This window comes from Lissotriton vulgaris, chromosome 1_1 (genome assembly GCF_964263255.1).
Source record: "Lissotriton vulgaris chromosome 1_1, aLisVul1.2, whole genome shotgun sequence".
In the NCBI taxonomy this organism is placed as follows: domain Eukaryota; kingdom Metazoa; phylum Chordata; class Amphibia; order Caudata; family Salamandridae; genus Lissotriton; species Lissotriton vulgaris.
The window spans coordinates 1,048,587,243-1,048,602,230 of NC_141685.1; the positions used below are offsets into that span (position 1 = coordinate 1,048,587,243).

The 14,988-nt window shown below is 46.7% G+C and overlaps 1 protein-coding gene across 4 annotated transcripts in view; it reads left to right on the top strand.

The window, feature by feature from the left end:
- The window catches only part of RGL3 (ral guanine nucleotide dissociation stimulator like 3), a 448,342-nt gene that overhangs the window by 398,176 nt on the left and 35,178 nt on the right, over positions 1 to 14,988 (top strand). For all 4 annotated transcript variants that reach the window (XM_086962749.1, XM_086962747.1, XM_086962756.1 and 1 more), the window contains exons 15-16: positions 104 to 254; positions 2,905 to 3,108. In XM_086962749.1, coding sequence (XP_086818875.1) covers positions 104 to 254; positions 2,905 to 3,108 — 355 coding nt within the window. The remainder of the gene's footprint in view (positions 1 to 103; positions 255 to 2,904; positions 3,109 to 14,988) is intronic.

The window sequence follows — 14,988 nt, forward strand, 5'->3', positions numbered from 1 at the left end:
TCTCAGAGCACAGGCACAGGAGAGTGGAGTAGACATTGCACAGCTCCTTTATCTCCTCGGCTTGTAGTAATTTGGCATCTTTTAACAATGTTTTGTTTTGCAGTCTTCTACTAGGGTCTGAGGTGTTTGGACCACGCCAAAACGGGGATCGGGGTGGCATCTCTCCTTCAGGCTCCAGCAGCAGCTGTGACATGGAAGATGGCCTTCTAAGCCCCATGTCGTGTGTCCTCGACGAGGCCTCTGCCTTCCCCAAGGTGGGCACTATCACATGTTCTCTCTTGCAAGTTGGTCTACTATGTGAGGATGTGGGAAGAATGGGAGTACTTCTGTCTTTCTCAAGATGGAAGCCATCACCCATACTCAGTGCTTAATTTGAGTAGGGTGGGGCCACCAGCACGTATTTTTCTGCATCAGACATTTATCGAGAGCAAGAGAGGGAGAAACAAACTAAGTGGAAAGACGGAGGAAGAAGAAGATGGAAAAACCGTCATACAGGGGGAAAGCTGAAGCTTGCAAAAGTGAAATAAAGGGATGGGCATGTCTGGTTGTAGATTTAAGAGGCATGAGTTGGATTCAAGACTGTGTAGTCTTATTATTGAATGCGCTGACATTTTATTGCACCACCTTTTGATTTCTGAGCAGAGATTTGTGCACCGGCATGCATTATTTTACAAATTAAGCACTACCCATACTTCGCTACATATCAGATTCCTGTATAGATATTGTGGGAGGGAGGTTGAGGATGTCTCTCTATTCCTTAGGGTTAGAGTCATCATTTACTCTCCATTACATGACCTCATAAGCTACAGGTGGGTATAGGAGAATATGAGTTACGTACGTTTCTCGGGTAGGGGTCATCGTGTGCTCTCCTACACGGCTTCCTATGGTGGTGGATAAGGCAGAGGGATTGAGGTTAGGACCACTGGTTTCCCAAAGGTGAAAACTATCACCAGCTCTACACTGTACCACTTCATGTAGTTAGGTTCTAGCCTGTGCTGAATGAAGACTGAATCATCCTTCATGGTAGTGGGAGCTATCACATGCTCTAAGATACAAATCATTTTCCTTCGTTGGGGTGATGGGTTTGGGCTGCTGCATCGTTCCTCATAGTGTGAGCTACCCTCTGCTCTCTATTACTTGGACCTGCATCATGTTTGTGGAAGTAGGCGGCGACTGCCTCGGTCTTCAGCAAGAGGCAGACAGCATGTACTCTCTGCGGCACGGGCCTCTATGGTTACAGTGGAGTGGACATGAAGGTAGGACAGCTGCCTTAAAATGATACACTGGTATTCCAGGATGTTGACTTGTTACAGTTTACATAAACCAAGCTGGACAGGTTCCATATTCCATTGGGGGATGCAGGTCCATACATTTCACATCCATTGCTTGACAAGTCCACCAGTTGTCAGTTTCTCCATTTCACAGAGCTTCCCATAGAGCTTTCTCGCTTGTGCTGCTATGACTGATGTCCACTGACTGACAAGGACTGATAAGGTTTCAATAGCAGGTGACAAGGAATCTTGATAGTCACTGTGGGAGATAGGTGGGCCAGGACTACAGGAGTCGGAAGGAAAGGAGAGGGGGTTTCAGTGAAGCCAGCACAATTGTGGTAGTACAGGGCTGTCAAGGGGTCTAGAGGGAAGGGGTCAGGTAGAGTTCTAAAGTGTTGAGGAAAGATGGGATGGGTCAGGAATAAATAGAGATGCAAGAGGGGTGGCAGAACAAACGAGGGCTATAGGGTGGTCAGGACTACCAGCTGTCTGTGGGGAGGGAAATCTGGTAGGACAATATGCAAAAAGGAAGGTGGAATGCCAGGTTTGTGAAGAGCAAGAAATTAATGTGGCTCTGACACTGATTATAAGGGGGCAGAGCAGCACTGTGCAGGACCAGGAGGATGGCGACGAGAGACCAGTGGGATATGGAGGCTGTCCTTTGCATGACACAGAAGCCTTGATTCCGAGTGGCACATAAAATCCCATCTGCCTAGTAGCAGTAGTTACTGGGTCCTTGTGGATTATAACTTGTGCTGTTTCACACAGAGATTTGCATTGCTAAAAGTAGCCAAAAATCTCCATTTAGAACACCAGGGAAAAACGTGCTAATCAGTGCTGAAATACCAATACCTTATGTTATTCCCCAATAACGTGGAACTCCTATTTCACCATACCCAAAATAACCTGAGCCCCAAGTAACAGTAATTGCGGGGCAGAGATTTATAGGGATTATTTCAGGCCGCTCATTATTGAGACCGTATCCTTCTTTTTTTTTCCCAGTGAGAGGAAAACGGTATAATAGTATTAGTCACCGTCTGGAGAGTCTTGTGGACTTGCCTTTTTGCGGCTGGACAGAGAGGAAGGAACTGCTTTCGAAGGAAGCAAGGTGCCAATGGCTTTACAGAAAGGGGACGGTGCATTGGTACATAGTGATGTGAGGCGAGGCGTAGCAAGAAGGCAGCACTCTGCGAGGATGCTGTAAATAGAGGGATGCTGTGGGTGTGGAGCGTGGCAAACAGCGAGGGAACGGAACACGTTTTAGAGCTACATGACTCTCAGTCTCCTAATGGCTCTGCTGGCAATGGCTTTGTATTTCGATGTCTTTGTATACAGGTCCCTTTAACTTTGTAAAGTTTAATTGACATTTAAATTCGTGTCATTTGAATGCTGTCAATAAAACATGGATAATGGCAACGTCAAATAGCTGAATTAAGCTTTTAAAGCAGGCCCCCTTGTCCTGCAGGTCCTTCTGTTTTGCAATAGGGTTAACATGCCAAGGTGCACTGACTAGCCACATGGCAGTGCACACACTCATATTCAATGCCCTGCCTTATTTATCTAGCTGTATCATTTTCTCAACTCTATTCTTCCTAAATGGCATTTGATTTTTTCTCCATTTTGAATCCCTCAGAGCATGCTGGATCTGCCCTTGAGCAGTCCCACCTCAGTTTGCCCCCTGGAGGAATCCTCGACCCCTGCAGTGAGCCCCACCCAGCCCAAGCAGCCTTTGGCCAGGGTGTCATCGCTTCCGGTCTACAACCAGCAAATCGCAGATCTCTGCATCATCCGAGTCAGCATGGAGAACAACCACGGCAACCTCTACAAGAGCATACTGGTGAGTGTTGGGCAGTGTGAGCTTGGTGTACAACGCCTCCTTTAATTCTGACACAGATGAACAATTGTTACTTACCTGTAAACAGGTGGTTCTCCAGTATTGGTGTCTTTCATAGATTCACATGCTTGAATATCCCCCGTCGTCGGAGTCGGAGTCCCACGGTAAATAAAATAGCAATAATATATACTATATATATATATATGTAACATAAAACCTGAAATATGTAATAGAAAAAAGGCATAACAAGCCTACACATATTTCTACATAGGAATGCATGGAAAAGGAAAAAACCATTTGCAGTCTATCATTGTCATTATGTTGGTCCAAACTACAGCCAATCAGGCGCCAGCAACCCTCTAGAACCTTCTCCTCAGAGCTCAGCACCTCAGATTTTCGTAGCACAAGAGTGACCACAGAGTCTATGAGGAGAAGAGAGCCTCTGAGGGGAGGAGGGTGGGTCGCATGTGAATCTATGAAAGACACCAATACTGGAGAACCACCTGTTTACAGGTAAGTAACAATTGTTCTTCTCCAGTATTAGGGGTGTCTTTCATAGATTCACATGCTTGAATAGAATAGATAGCAGTACCCTCCTTAGAGCTGAGATTGCAAAGTACATCCTCAAAAGTTGAAGACAATAATATACAGCTGAAAAGCATATAGCAATCACAGAAAGAAATGGAGGAGGGATCAGAGGCTCACCTTATTGAAAAAGATGACGAAGCACTGCTTGCCCCACTGCGGTATCCGCTTCGTTGACAGCTTCCAAACAATAATGTCTGGTAAAGGTGTGCCTGCTGGACCATGTCGCTGCTCGACAAATCTGGTGTAGAGGCACCCCAGCAAACAACGCAGTGGACGATGCCATCGCTCTTGTAGAATGTGCCTTAACTGGACTCGGTAAAGGCCTGCCAGCCTGCTGATGACAAAATGATATGGCTGCAGAGAGCCATCGTGCCACTGTCTGTTTAGTCACTGAATGCCCTTTTCGCAACAGTCCATATGCTATAAATAGCTGATCAGATTTACGGAAAGGGGCTGTTCTGGAAATGTAGAATTTTAGACAACGTTTTATGTCTAAACAATGTGCTCGTCCTAGCGGTATATTTCCATAGGCAATAAACAGTTGATCGAATTTGATAATGACAGAGGTCCTTGCAAATAGAAATTTAAAACATCTTCTGATGTCAAGAGTATGTAAATGCCCTCTCCGCAGGGGATTGTGGATTAGGAAAAACGTCTTTAAGATAACTGGTTCTTTCAGGTAAAAATCCGAAGGCACCTTTAGGCATACCCCTTGTACGTAGCACTACAGAATTGGGCGTGAATCGTAAGAAAGGTGAATTGACAATGAGAGCTTGAACATCACAGACTCTTCTAGATGAAGTTAATGCTAACAAAGAGAAAAAACGTTGCATGTTAAGAAATTGAAATACATCCTAAAAATTGGCTCAAATGGGTGGCGCATGAGCTGCGCTAATACTACATTATAATGCCATGATGGAGGTGGACGACGTACAGGAGGAAACATTCTGAGTAGTCCCTTAAAGAACTGTTGTATTCTGGAAGAATAAAGAGAGATGGACCCATCCTGACGTTACCTTGAAATGGCTGCCAAAAAGACCTTCAACGTTGTATGAGATAAGCCTGATCTTGCCAGGTGCAAGAAAAAAGGTAATATCTGGTCCGGCGTTGCAAGAAATGGGTAAACCCCAGCAGATTAACACCAAATGCAGATTATTATTTATGTATTTATAGGTGCTCTTGCGTAAGCCAGTACCTCTTTACAATCCGCCGAGATAGTCAGATGAGCTAATACAAGGTGCTCAGACACCAAGCTGCTAATTTTAGAGAAGCCGGATCTGATGGCAAATTTGACCATTCTGAATGGAGAGGAGATTTGGAATTGGTCGAAACTGTATTGGATCGTACTCTGAGAGGAGAAGAAGTTCGGTGAATCAGTATTGGCGAGGCCACCTGTGGGCGAGGGAATCAAACAATACGGCTCTTTGTTCATCTGACGGAGAATTCTCGGAACCAACGGTACCGGAGAAAAGGCGTAAGCATATATTTGAGACCAGTTTATCGAAAACGCCTTCCCCTGCGAGTCCCTGTGGGGATGCCAGCTTGCAAAGAAACAGGCATAAGCTGTTCTCTTTTTTTTTTTTTTTTTTTGTCGCAAAGAGGTCCATTCGATCCGCCGTTGGCAGATGCAGTTCCTATTCGTGGGTGGACACCTGTTGACCTGCTGAGGGTGTCCGCCAGCACATTTGCAACTCCCGGCACATGAACAGCCAAGAGTTTGATCCCGTGCCATATTGCCCAAGCCCATATCTTTTGGGCTTTCTGAGATAGAAGAACCAACCTCGTTCTTCCTTGTTTGTGCAAGTAAGGTATTGTCTGTGCAAACCAATACTGTGGCTCCTTGAATGATAACACGAAAGGATTTGAGGGCTAAGAAGATAGCACCTAGCTCTAGCCGATTGATGTGCTAAGCCCTTTTGTTGAGGGTTCCCATTCCCTGCTGAACCTTCAGCCCTTGAGATATGCTCCTCAACCCTCGAAGGGATGCGTCTGTGGTGCTTGTGTAATTTGGCACTTCTGGAAGGAATAACGTACACCCCTTCTACAAATTTCTTACATGGACCCACCAACAAAAAGGGGGGGCCTCTTGCATCTGAGGATTGATTTGAATGAGATCTACAAAGGAACTGGAGACCTGAAACCAACGTAGAAGAACCACCAAGTGGGAGATGCAAACCCGTTGTTCGTGCGAGATAAACACCCTTGCTAGGTTGGTATTGATTGATGATTCGAGAAATGTTGATATCGGAGCTAGTACTAGTTGTGACTTGTCATGATTTATTGAAAATCAGGTCTTGAAACAGTGACTGACAAGTTTGGGTGTGCTGGACTGATTGTAAATAAGAGCGAGCCCTTATTATACAGTTGTCTCAGGAATGAGAAATTTGTATGCCTTGCAGACGTAGATAGGCTGCCACTGGTGCCAGGATGTACTTAAAGACACTTGAAACGGACCTAAATCCAAGAGGTAGGACCTTTATTGAATAAGTTCTGTACCTATTGTAAAGCGTAGCCACTTCCTATGCTTAGGAAGGATTGGCACATGAAAATAGACATCCTGGAGGTTGAGAGTAGTTATAAACTCGTTCTGGCATAAGAATTTAGGATTTTGTTGAGGGACAACATTTGTAAAGTTTGCGCAAAGATCTAAAATCATGCAACACTTTCCTCATTTGCTTGTTGATGAGGAACTGAGAGTAAACCCTAACGCTGTTGGAGATTCGGAACCACTCCGACAGTCCCTGTTTGTATCCATATAGACACTTGTGAAAACGACACCCGTAGATGAGAAGGAGGAGGTCCCTTTGGAGGTGTAGAAAGAGGGAAATTAGACAAATTCTAAAGTGTGCCCTTGGGCATGACGTTTAAAAACCCAACGGTCCTCTGTCACCTTTGACCAAGTGGAGTAAAAGTGAGATATTAGATCTCTGACGTTTTTGGAGGGAATAAAGGTGTGTTCCCGGTAATCCATTGTTTCTTAGAAGAGTTTGCCTAGGCTGTACGATGATAGTCTAGGTAGGACCTGTTGGTACTGTGCCTATGTGACTGCGTTTGATTTGAGTAACGCAATTGATTTTGATTGTAGGAGCTAATATTGGAGGGAACTCCCTTGAAACAAAGGACGTGGAGCTACATCCTCGGCACCACGAAAAGGCTGCGATTCTATATCCCGAAGGTGCGGGCAGTATCTGTGTCCTTTAAGATGGTCTGCATTGCCTCATCAACATGCTGGCCAGAAGGGCTCCTCAATCAAAAGAACAAGTGAAGTATAGAAGTCTGAACCTCCTTGCGAAAGACGTAGCATTGAAGCAAAATTGTCTTTCCCAGACTGCCCCTATAGCGAGCTGTGGAACACCTGTACACGCAATGTCCGCTTCACAGTGTATCATTTCTGATGCACTTCTCTCTCGCTCTCACTCCTGCAGGATCTTCAAAGCGTGAGGCTTGGAGGATTCTGGAATAAGTGCTACTGGCGCCAACATGTCAGAGCACATATGGTGGCATACTTGCCCAACTGGCTTGCAAGATAATCGCTGTGCCGCCTGAATAATGACTGAGGCAGGGTAGGCTGAATAGTGGGGAGCTGCACATTTCTTGTCGAGGCGTGAAAAACAAAAACCGCCGGCACAGAGTTTGACCTCTGCATGAGTCTAACACCTTCTTGCTAAATAAAGTCTATGATAGGAACTGAACGAACTTGTTTTTGTGGTTTCCCCCGGACGAGGGGAAAAAGGGAAAGCGATTCGCCGCTCTCTTCATAAGGAGGGGAAAACCTCCAATATTCACCGGAGGTGAATGCAATAGAGCTCCAGTTTTTAGAGGAAGATATAAAGGCAGGAGTAAAAAGCCACCACGCCATCACGTGGATGTAGCAGAAAGCTGCAGTCGACGAGATAAATCGTCTACCAAAACACATTGTGCATAAAAGACAACCGTGTGTGAAACCAACTGTCGACGGGCTCAACCGTCGACGATTCCAATAGTTGACAGGGTCAACCGTCAACGAAGCCAACTGGCGTCGAGGCTGAATGTTGACGAAGCTTACCGTCTACGGAGCTCATCGTCTACGGAGCTCATCGTCTACGGAGCTCACCGTCTACGGAGCTCACCGTCTACGGAGCTCACCGTCTACGGAGCTCACCGTCTACGGAGCTCAGCGTCTACGGAGCTCAGCGTCTACGGAGCTCAGCGTCTACGGAGCTCAGCGTCTACGGAGCTCAGCGTCTACGGAGCTCAGCGTCTACGGAGCTCATCGTCTACTGAGCTCATCGTCTACGGAGCTCATCGTCTACGGAGCTCATCGTCTACGGAGCTCATCGTCTGCGGAGCTCATCGTCTACGGAGCTCATCGTCTACAGAGCTCATCGTCTACAGAGCTCATCGTCTACAGAGCTCATCGTCTACAGAGCTCATCGTCTATAGAGCTCATTGTCTACGGAGCTCATCGTCTACGGAGCTCACCGTCTACGGAGCTCACCGTCTACGGAGCTCACCGTCTACGGAGCTCACCGTCTACGGAGCTCACCGTCTACGGAGCTCATCGTCTACGGAGCTCACCGTTGACGAGCCTGTCGTCTACGGGGCCCACCGTCGACGAGCTCACCGTCGACGAGCCTACCGTCGACAAGCCTATCGTCGACGAGGCCACCGTCGACGGGACATACATCGTAGACGAGCCTACCGTCGACGAGCCTACCGTCGACGAGCCTACCGTCGACGAGCCTACCGTCGACGGGACATATATCGTAGACGAGCCTACCGTTGACGAGCCTACCGTTGACGAGCCTACCGTCGACGAGCCTACCGTCGACGAGCCTACCGTCGACGAGACATATCGTAGACTAGCCTACCGTCGACGAGCTTACCGTCGACGAGCTTATCGTCGACGAGGCCAACTGTCGAAGAAATCACCATCGACAAAAACTCCCAGTGGTCTACGAGCCTGTAGTCGACAAGAGGGCACTGTCCTCACTGTCGTCGACGCATACCTGGAGGCGTTGTCGCTGCAGAGCAAAAGTGATGGCAAAGATTGTCGTCAGAGGATACATAGACCGTATCGTCGACAAGCTGGCACATTTTCACGTAGAAACGTGCGCAGTGTGAGTCTAGACGCCTGAGAGTAAATCTCGTGGGCGTAGATGTGGGAGGCAGACTCAAAGAAGGCCAGAGACCCCTTAATTGTGATGTTACTTCAGCTGGTGAAGTAGAGGAGAAGCATCACTTAAAACGTGAATGTGCAGAACAAACAACAAAAATTCCTCCCACATCAGAAGGGGGTACAGTCTAAGCACAAGAACAACCCCTTCACCTCTTACCATGTCAGAGACAAGCAGAGTGTTTCCATATACTCTTCATGAGGGTTCACAGGAAAAGGTCACAGTTTCCTACAAGTGACACAGGGTCTGAACGTAGACTTCATGTAAGAAGACAGTACAAAACTGTGATATTAAGAAGAAGAAATTGAAGAAAATTGAAGAAAAACTGAGCAGAGCTCAGGGAGACTCCCTTCACACGACGTGCGGTAGAAAATCTGAGGTGCTGAGCTCTGAGGAGAAGGTTCTAGAGGGTTGCTGGCGCCTGATTGGCTGTAGTTTGGACCAACATAATGACAATGATAGACTGCAAATGGTTTTTTCCTTTTCCATGCATTCCTATGTAGAAATATGTGTAGGCTTGTTATGCCTTTTTTCTATTACATATTTCAGGTTTTATGTTACATATATATATATATAGTATATATTATTGCTATTTTATTTACCGTGGGACTCCCACTCCGACGACGGGGGATATTCAAGCATGTGAATCTATGAAAGACACCCCTAATACTGGAGAACCTAGTGCCTTCAAATGTCATTGTTGCTCCACAAACCACAGCAGCAGCATGTTTACCTTATAATCAGGTTACAAGATTTAACTACATAGAGGAAAGCCCTCAGCTGATGAAAGTGTTATTTTCTGTAATCAAAATACATTTATAAAATGTGTAAAAGGAAACCCAGAGGTATTCACACTGCATTAACCATCCACAATCCAGCTACATTTTGTTGACTTTATCCTTGTCTTTGACCCTGTACAGCACTCCACTGCCTTTTAGTTAACTGCACTAGGATAAAGAGATGACCTTTACTCGTTTCTTAAACTGTTTCAAACTGTCCCGTAACTCAAAGGGAAATTAAATCCAGAGTTTAGCTACACCACCGTCAGAGCTGTACCTCCAAGATGTTTGTTATGAAAGACTCTGCAGGCACCCGGATTTGAGCTTTTAAATCCTTTCTTTCTAGCAGGAGTGTACCAACTGAGTGGGTCCAGTGTGCCAGCCCTCCATGCATTGGTGCAAGGAGGTCAGACTGAGAAATGGAAACCTAACATTCATCAGTAACCAATGACGAGAGCCGAATCGAGGAGACATGATCAAATTTAGAGCAACCTAAAAAATGCACATGTAAATGTAAATGTGGGTGTACTTGTAAAGCGCACTGCGACTCCATGGAGTATCCTGGCGCTGAAGACCGCTGGGGAACCCGTCCTGGTTTTCCCTGTGAGATGGTCCCTTTCTGGGTATCTCCAAGGTGAAACCAGGCATCCCCTGCGTCTGTGGGGGGCTGTTGTAGAGATGAGGCAAGCTTAATACCCAGAGTTGCCGAGTGTGTTCCCTGGTTAGAGTAGGCACCGAGGCGAGAATTATCGAGTCCGTTTCGACGCTGGTCCACGACCCTGCCGCGCCGGGAATTGAACCCTGGTCCCGGGCCGTTCTCTGCTTACGGGTCTGCCGCCTCTAACCAGTGAGCCACACCACTCACATGGTTCTAGTCCTACTACAGTCTGTTTAGTGTTTTAACAGAGGCTCCCACCAATAGAGAACCACTGTAATCTATACAAAAGCCAATGACGGACCGAGCAAAGGTGTGATGCACTAGTTCATGCAGGAAAGGGTGCATATTGCCTATGAACAGATGTAGTCTATACAATTCTTAGTGATGGATATAAGCTGCTCTTCCAGGGTTAAGTTTGCACCGAGTATAAAGTCCAGTGTTTTTATCTCCCTGGCAATTGGGATCCCTCCTTCCCTTCACCTGGAATAAGTGATTATTTTGTCATTTTATTATTTGGAACTGAATGTCATCAGTTTGGTTTTAGCTGTGGTCAGCACCAATCAGTTACTGTCCATCCATGACCGGACTAGGCAAAAACATCAATTTAGTGTCTCCGAAAATGTGCTATAAATGAGCCATGGTAAAAACACGGCTGTATCCTCAGCTTGAATATGAACATCCTATCTAAAAGTTAATGCAAAGATGACATTGTAAATTGGAACATTATCGGGACAAGTGTCTGGCTTTGAGGCACACCAGGAGTCACCAGGGACTAAGGAGCTATTTTGCCCAGAAAATACATTTGTGTACTTTCGTTACAAAGTCCTTGATCAAAGTGGTCAAACAGCAGGAGATTCTGGCAACAACAAGTCCAAAGGCACAAAAATGGAGCATGGAGCCTTTGTTGCCAACCACAATAGTTTGAGGGTTTTCAGAGCGAGTTCTGTCACTATTGGTCTAAACTCCTAAATGTATATCTACAAGCTTTAGAATATCTCAAATTAATAGAATTAACTTTTCTCAGTCAAGGAAAAAATATACAGTTACTGAGACATAGTGATGACAGGGAAAGGGGTCTCGGTGCAGAGGGCCGGAAGGCATCGAAACAGTAGGACAGGAAGACTGGGACAGGGAAATACAGGTGAAAGAAGTGACTGTAGGACACGAGAGATAGAAGACATAAGGACAGGGAGGGAGTGGAAACACAAACAATGGAAGATACAGACCATGCAGACATAAATACCTAAGACCCTGACTTATATGCAAATTGTTTTATGGAAGATTACAAAATGCATTTACTTGACACCCTCCAAGGAACCCTCTCTCTGGAAAATCAACCACATTTACCATATTGCTCTGACCATACTCAAAACAGGTTTGGCGGATGGTTCCCTGACTGACTTCCCAATGCAACATCTTCAAAGGGAAAACCCAAAACTGGCAGATTACAGTTTATTTATTTTATTAAGAGTTTTTTAAGGTGCTGGGTGTCACCGCTCAAAAACAAGAGACCATTGTCAATTAGCTGCAGAATCTTTTTGTTGGGGAAGTGTGAGTCCAGTCACCGATGTACAGTTTTATCTTTTTAATTTTGTTCTCGAGTTGCACATAGATCAATCTTAGGTGTGTCATGACAGTCTTGTTTTCATACCACTCTTCAAAACAATGTAGTTTAGTTCTGCCATTAATCTTGGGTTCAAAGCATTCCACTATTGGGTATATACTGGACTCCCAAGGTCTTACCTTAGTGTTTGACCACAGTGAATCCTCGTTGGGTGATTGAGAATGCTGTTGTCAAGTGCAAGGTCAAGCAACCATTCAAGCAGGATTTGTAATGCCAGGCTAATCACCCGACAGAGTATCGAGGTCCTTGCAGGTCCCGAAGGCTCATTCGAGGGGGTGTTGCCAGGAGTAATTTTCTGTAAGTATGATTGACCTTTATCTGACAAAGGTCTTGTGAACAGTCCAAACAACCTTAAACTTTGTGTCCACTGGGTGCCAATGAAGAGCATTCAGGGCTGGCTTTGTATGACTGTTCTTTTTCAGATTTAGGTACAGCCCAGTGGCCTGGTTCTGTAGGCCTTGCAATCTGTCATTCAGGATCTTTTGGAAGCCACTGTACATCATAATACAGTAGGGTATTCATTCCATCACCAAGGCTCTTGTCAACAACACAATGACCGAATCGGGAGTGAGATGATTCTCCAGCGAAGTGAAAGTTACAAGTTAATGTCCTTGACCACTGCATCGACTTGGAGCCAAAAGGAAAGATTCACAGTGAAAATAATGCCTATGTTATTTACTTGTTTTGCAAAGGATGGTGATGTTCCTAGCTTCAATGGCCATGTGGGGTGTAGCCTTGAAACCTGCATTTTTAAGCACCGTGACCTTAGTCTTACTCCATTCAGACACCAGACGCCCTCCTTCATGCAATGGAAAATGTAGTTCATGCTAGAGGTGGTGTTCCGTTATTGCTGGCCTGTTTTCCAGCTAGAAAGGGGTTAGAGTATTAACTGTCTACCCTTGGAGGTTCACTAGCTGTTGCTCAAGGAGCTTGGACAAAGAACATCCATAGTTGTCTGCGCGCTGACTCTGAAAAAATGACACATCACATCTGTAGGAAACTAGGATCTGCTTTTATAGTTACCCCCACTTTTTGCCTGATACAATACTGTTTCTGACTAGTCTGACTGGGAACCTGCTAATCAGGACCCCAGTCTGTGCTTTCTCCCCTAAAGTGGTTTGGTAAGTACTTAGGTACTTCCCAGATTGGATACTGGTCTATACTTATCCGTCCCTAGTTTATGGTACTAAGGTACCCAGGGCATAAGTAAAGCAGTGGTCCCCCATGGGTTGAAGCATTATGCCACCCATTGGGAAACTGCCCACTCTGCAACTACAGGCCTGCCATTGCAGGCTGTGTAAGCTGGTGCTAGCAAGAGATATAGGTTGACCTATATCTAAGGTCACTGCACTTAACACCTTTAAGTCACTCCTACTGCATGCCTTTCAATCCTGAAGGCAGGGTGCTTGGTTTTAAGTGTGAGGATGCCCCTGCATGAGCAGGACACCCATACAGCCCATGGAGTCCCTATTGGGGCAGGGTGAGGGCACTTGCCAGCATCACATAGTTTGCGTGCAGGGCACACTTGGTACCCTCCATGTGTAGCCCAGCTCAAACTAGTTCAGAGAGCAGTTGGGTCCCGCTCTGGTGCGAAACTGGACAAAGGACAGGAGAGTATCCTCCTCCTTGTCCAGCTTCTCCTTAGGGAGGGACCCCTTAATCGTCCCAACCCTTTCCTTAGTATACTTAAGGGCTTACCTGTAGGTGGGTCCCTACATTCATCATGGGACAAGATTCATTTCAGACACCACTTCTTCAACTGTCTGGGCACTCTACACTGCGCTGGACTTCACTCTGGGCATCAAGGCTGTGTCCTGAAAGACTTCTGCTTTCCCTGATCTCCTCGCCCTGCTCGTCTACTGCAACGTCCGTGCCTGTGCACCATACAGGAACCTTCCAAAGCCTGTGGGCATCCAAGACACCTGAAGGAATCTCCCTTGAAGTGAAGGAGTTAACTTCTCTGCATCTGCAGGCACCACAACTAAGCTGACTGGTCTGCTGATCCTGGGCTCCCATGGACTCCAAAAGGCTCAGCAACACAGGTGGTGGTTCTTCGAGGCCTGGCCTGTCTTCTCACAAAGTTTGAGGCCAGTATCCCTCGTCGGAGCCGCAGGAACCGAACCCCTGTGCACTGCGTCGACTTGCAGTTGCAAAGGCTTGTTGGCTTCCTTCCACCAAGATCTTCGGGCTACATGTAGCCCCAACCTCAAGCATCTCCAGTGACCAAGATCTTCGTCCTCACCACAACACTTGCATTGTGGGCCTGCTTCTTTGGTGAGCTGCTCGAGGTCCTCTTGCAACTCCAGCGCCTCCGGACTGTGGGTCCTCTTGAGGGTCACCTTCCTATTCTTTGGGGTCCCCTGATTGCTCAGGGCCTTCCTTGACTCCCCTACTTGTGGTGAGTCACCCAGACCTTGCTGGTCCCGACACTGCACCTTCTTTGCTTTCCACGTTGTTATTGGTTGCCAAGGCTTGTTGGTGCTCCTGACAGACACCGACCCCTAAACTCTCGACATCCGACGTGGGACAGTTTGTGAATGGCTCCCTGGTCTTCCACAGGATCACCTGGTCCTCACAGCTGCAGCTCCAAGGTCACCGTCAACTTTCTCGCAGCATCTGACACTGGTGGGCATTCATGTTCCCTACCTCCAGGTAACTTCCCAGTGGCTTAGACTCTATTCCCTCTCCTTTCAGGTACCTCGACTGAAATCCACCTTTGGGTTCCACTGGAACCTTTCTCCTCCTCCAGCAGCAGCATCTTCCTGAAGTCCTCCATTGGGTTTGACAGCGGTTTCCGATGCCACTTCACACCTATGCACCCGGCTCCCCTGGGGCAGGTATCCTGGTCCCTAAGGTATCCATGGGTTAGGTGGTTCTCCAACCTTCTGTCTTCCACAGGTTTCTTCAGGATCCCCTAGGATATTTGATATTTGATATTTGTGGGGTATTTCTAAAGCGCGACGTTCGCTCCGGAGGGAGCATCTTGGCGCTAGGAAACCTGTGTGAACCAGTCCAGTAGGATTAGATGGAAGCTTTGGAGTAGTCGTCCGGGAGATTGAAGATCCATGTTTTTAGGAG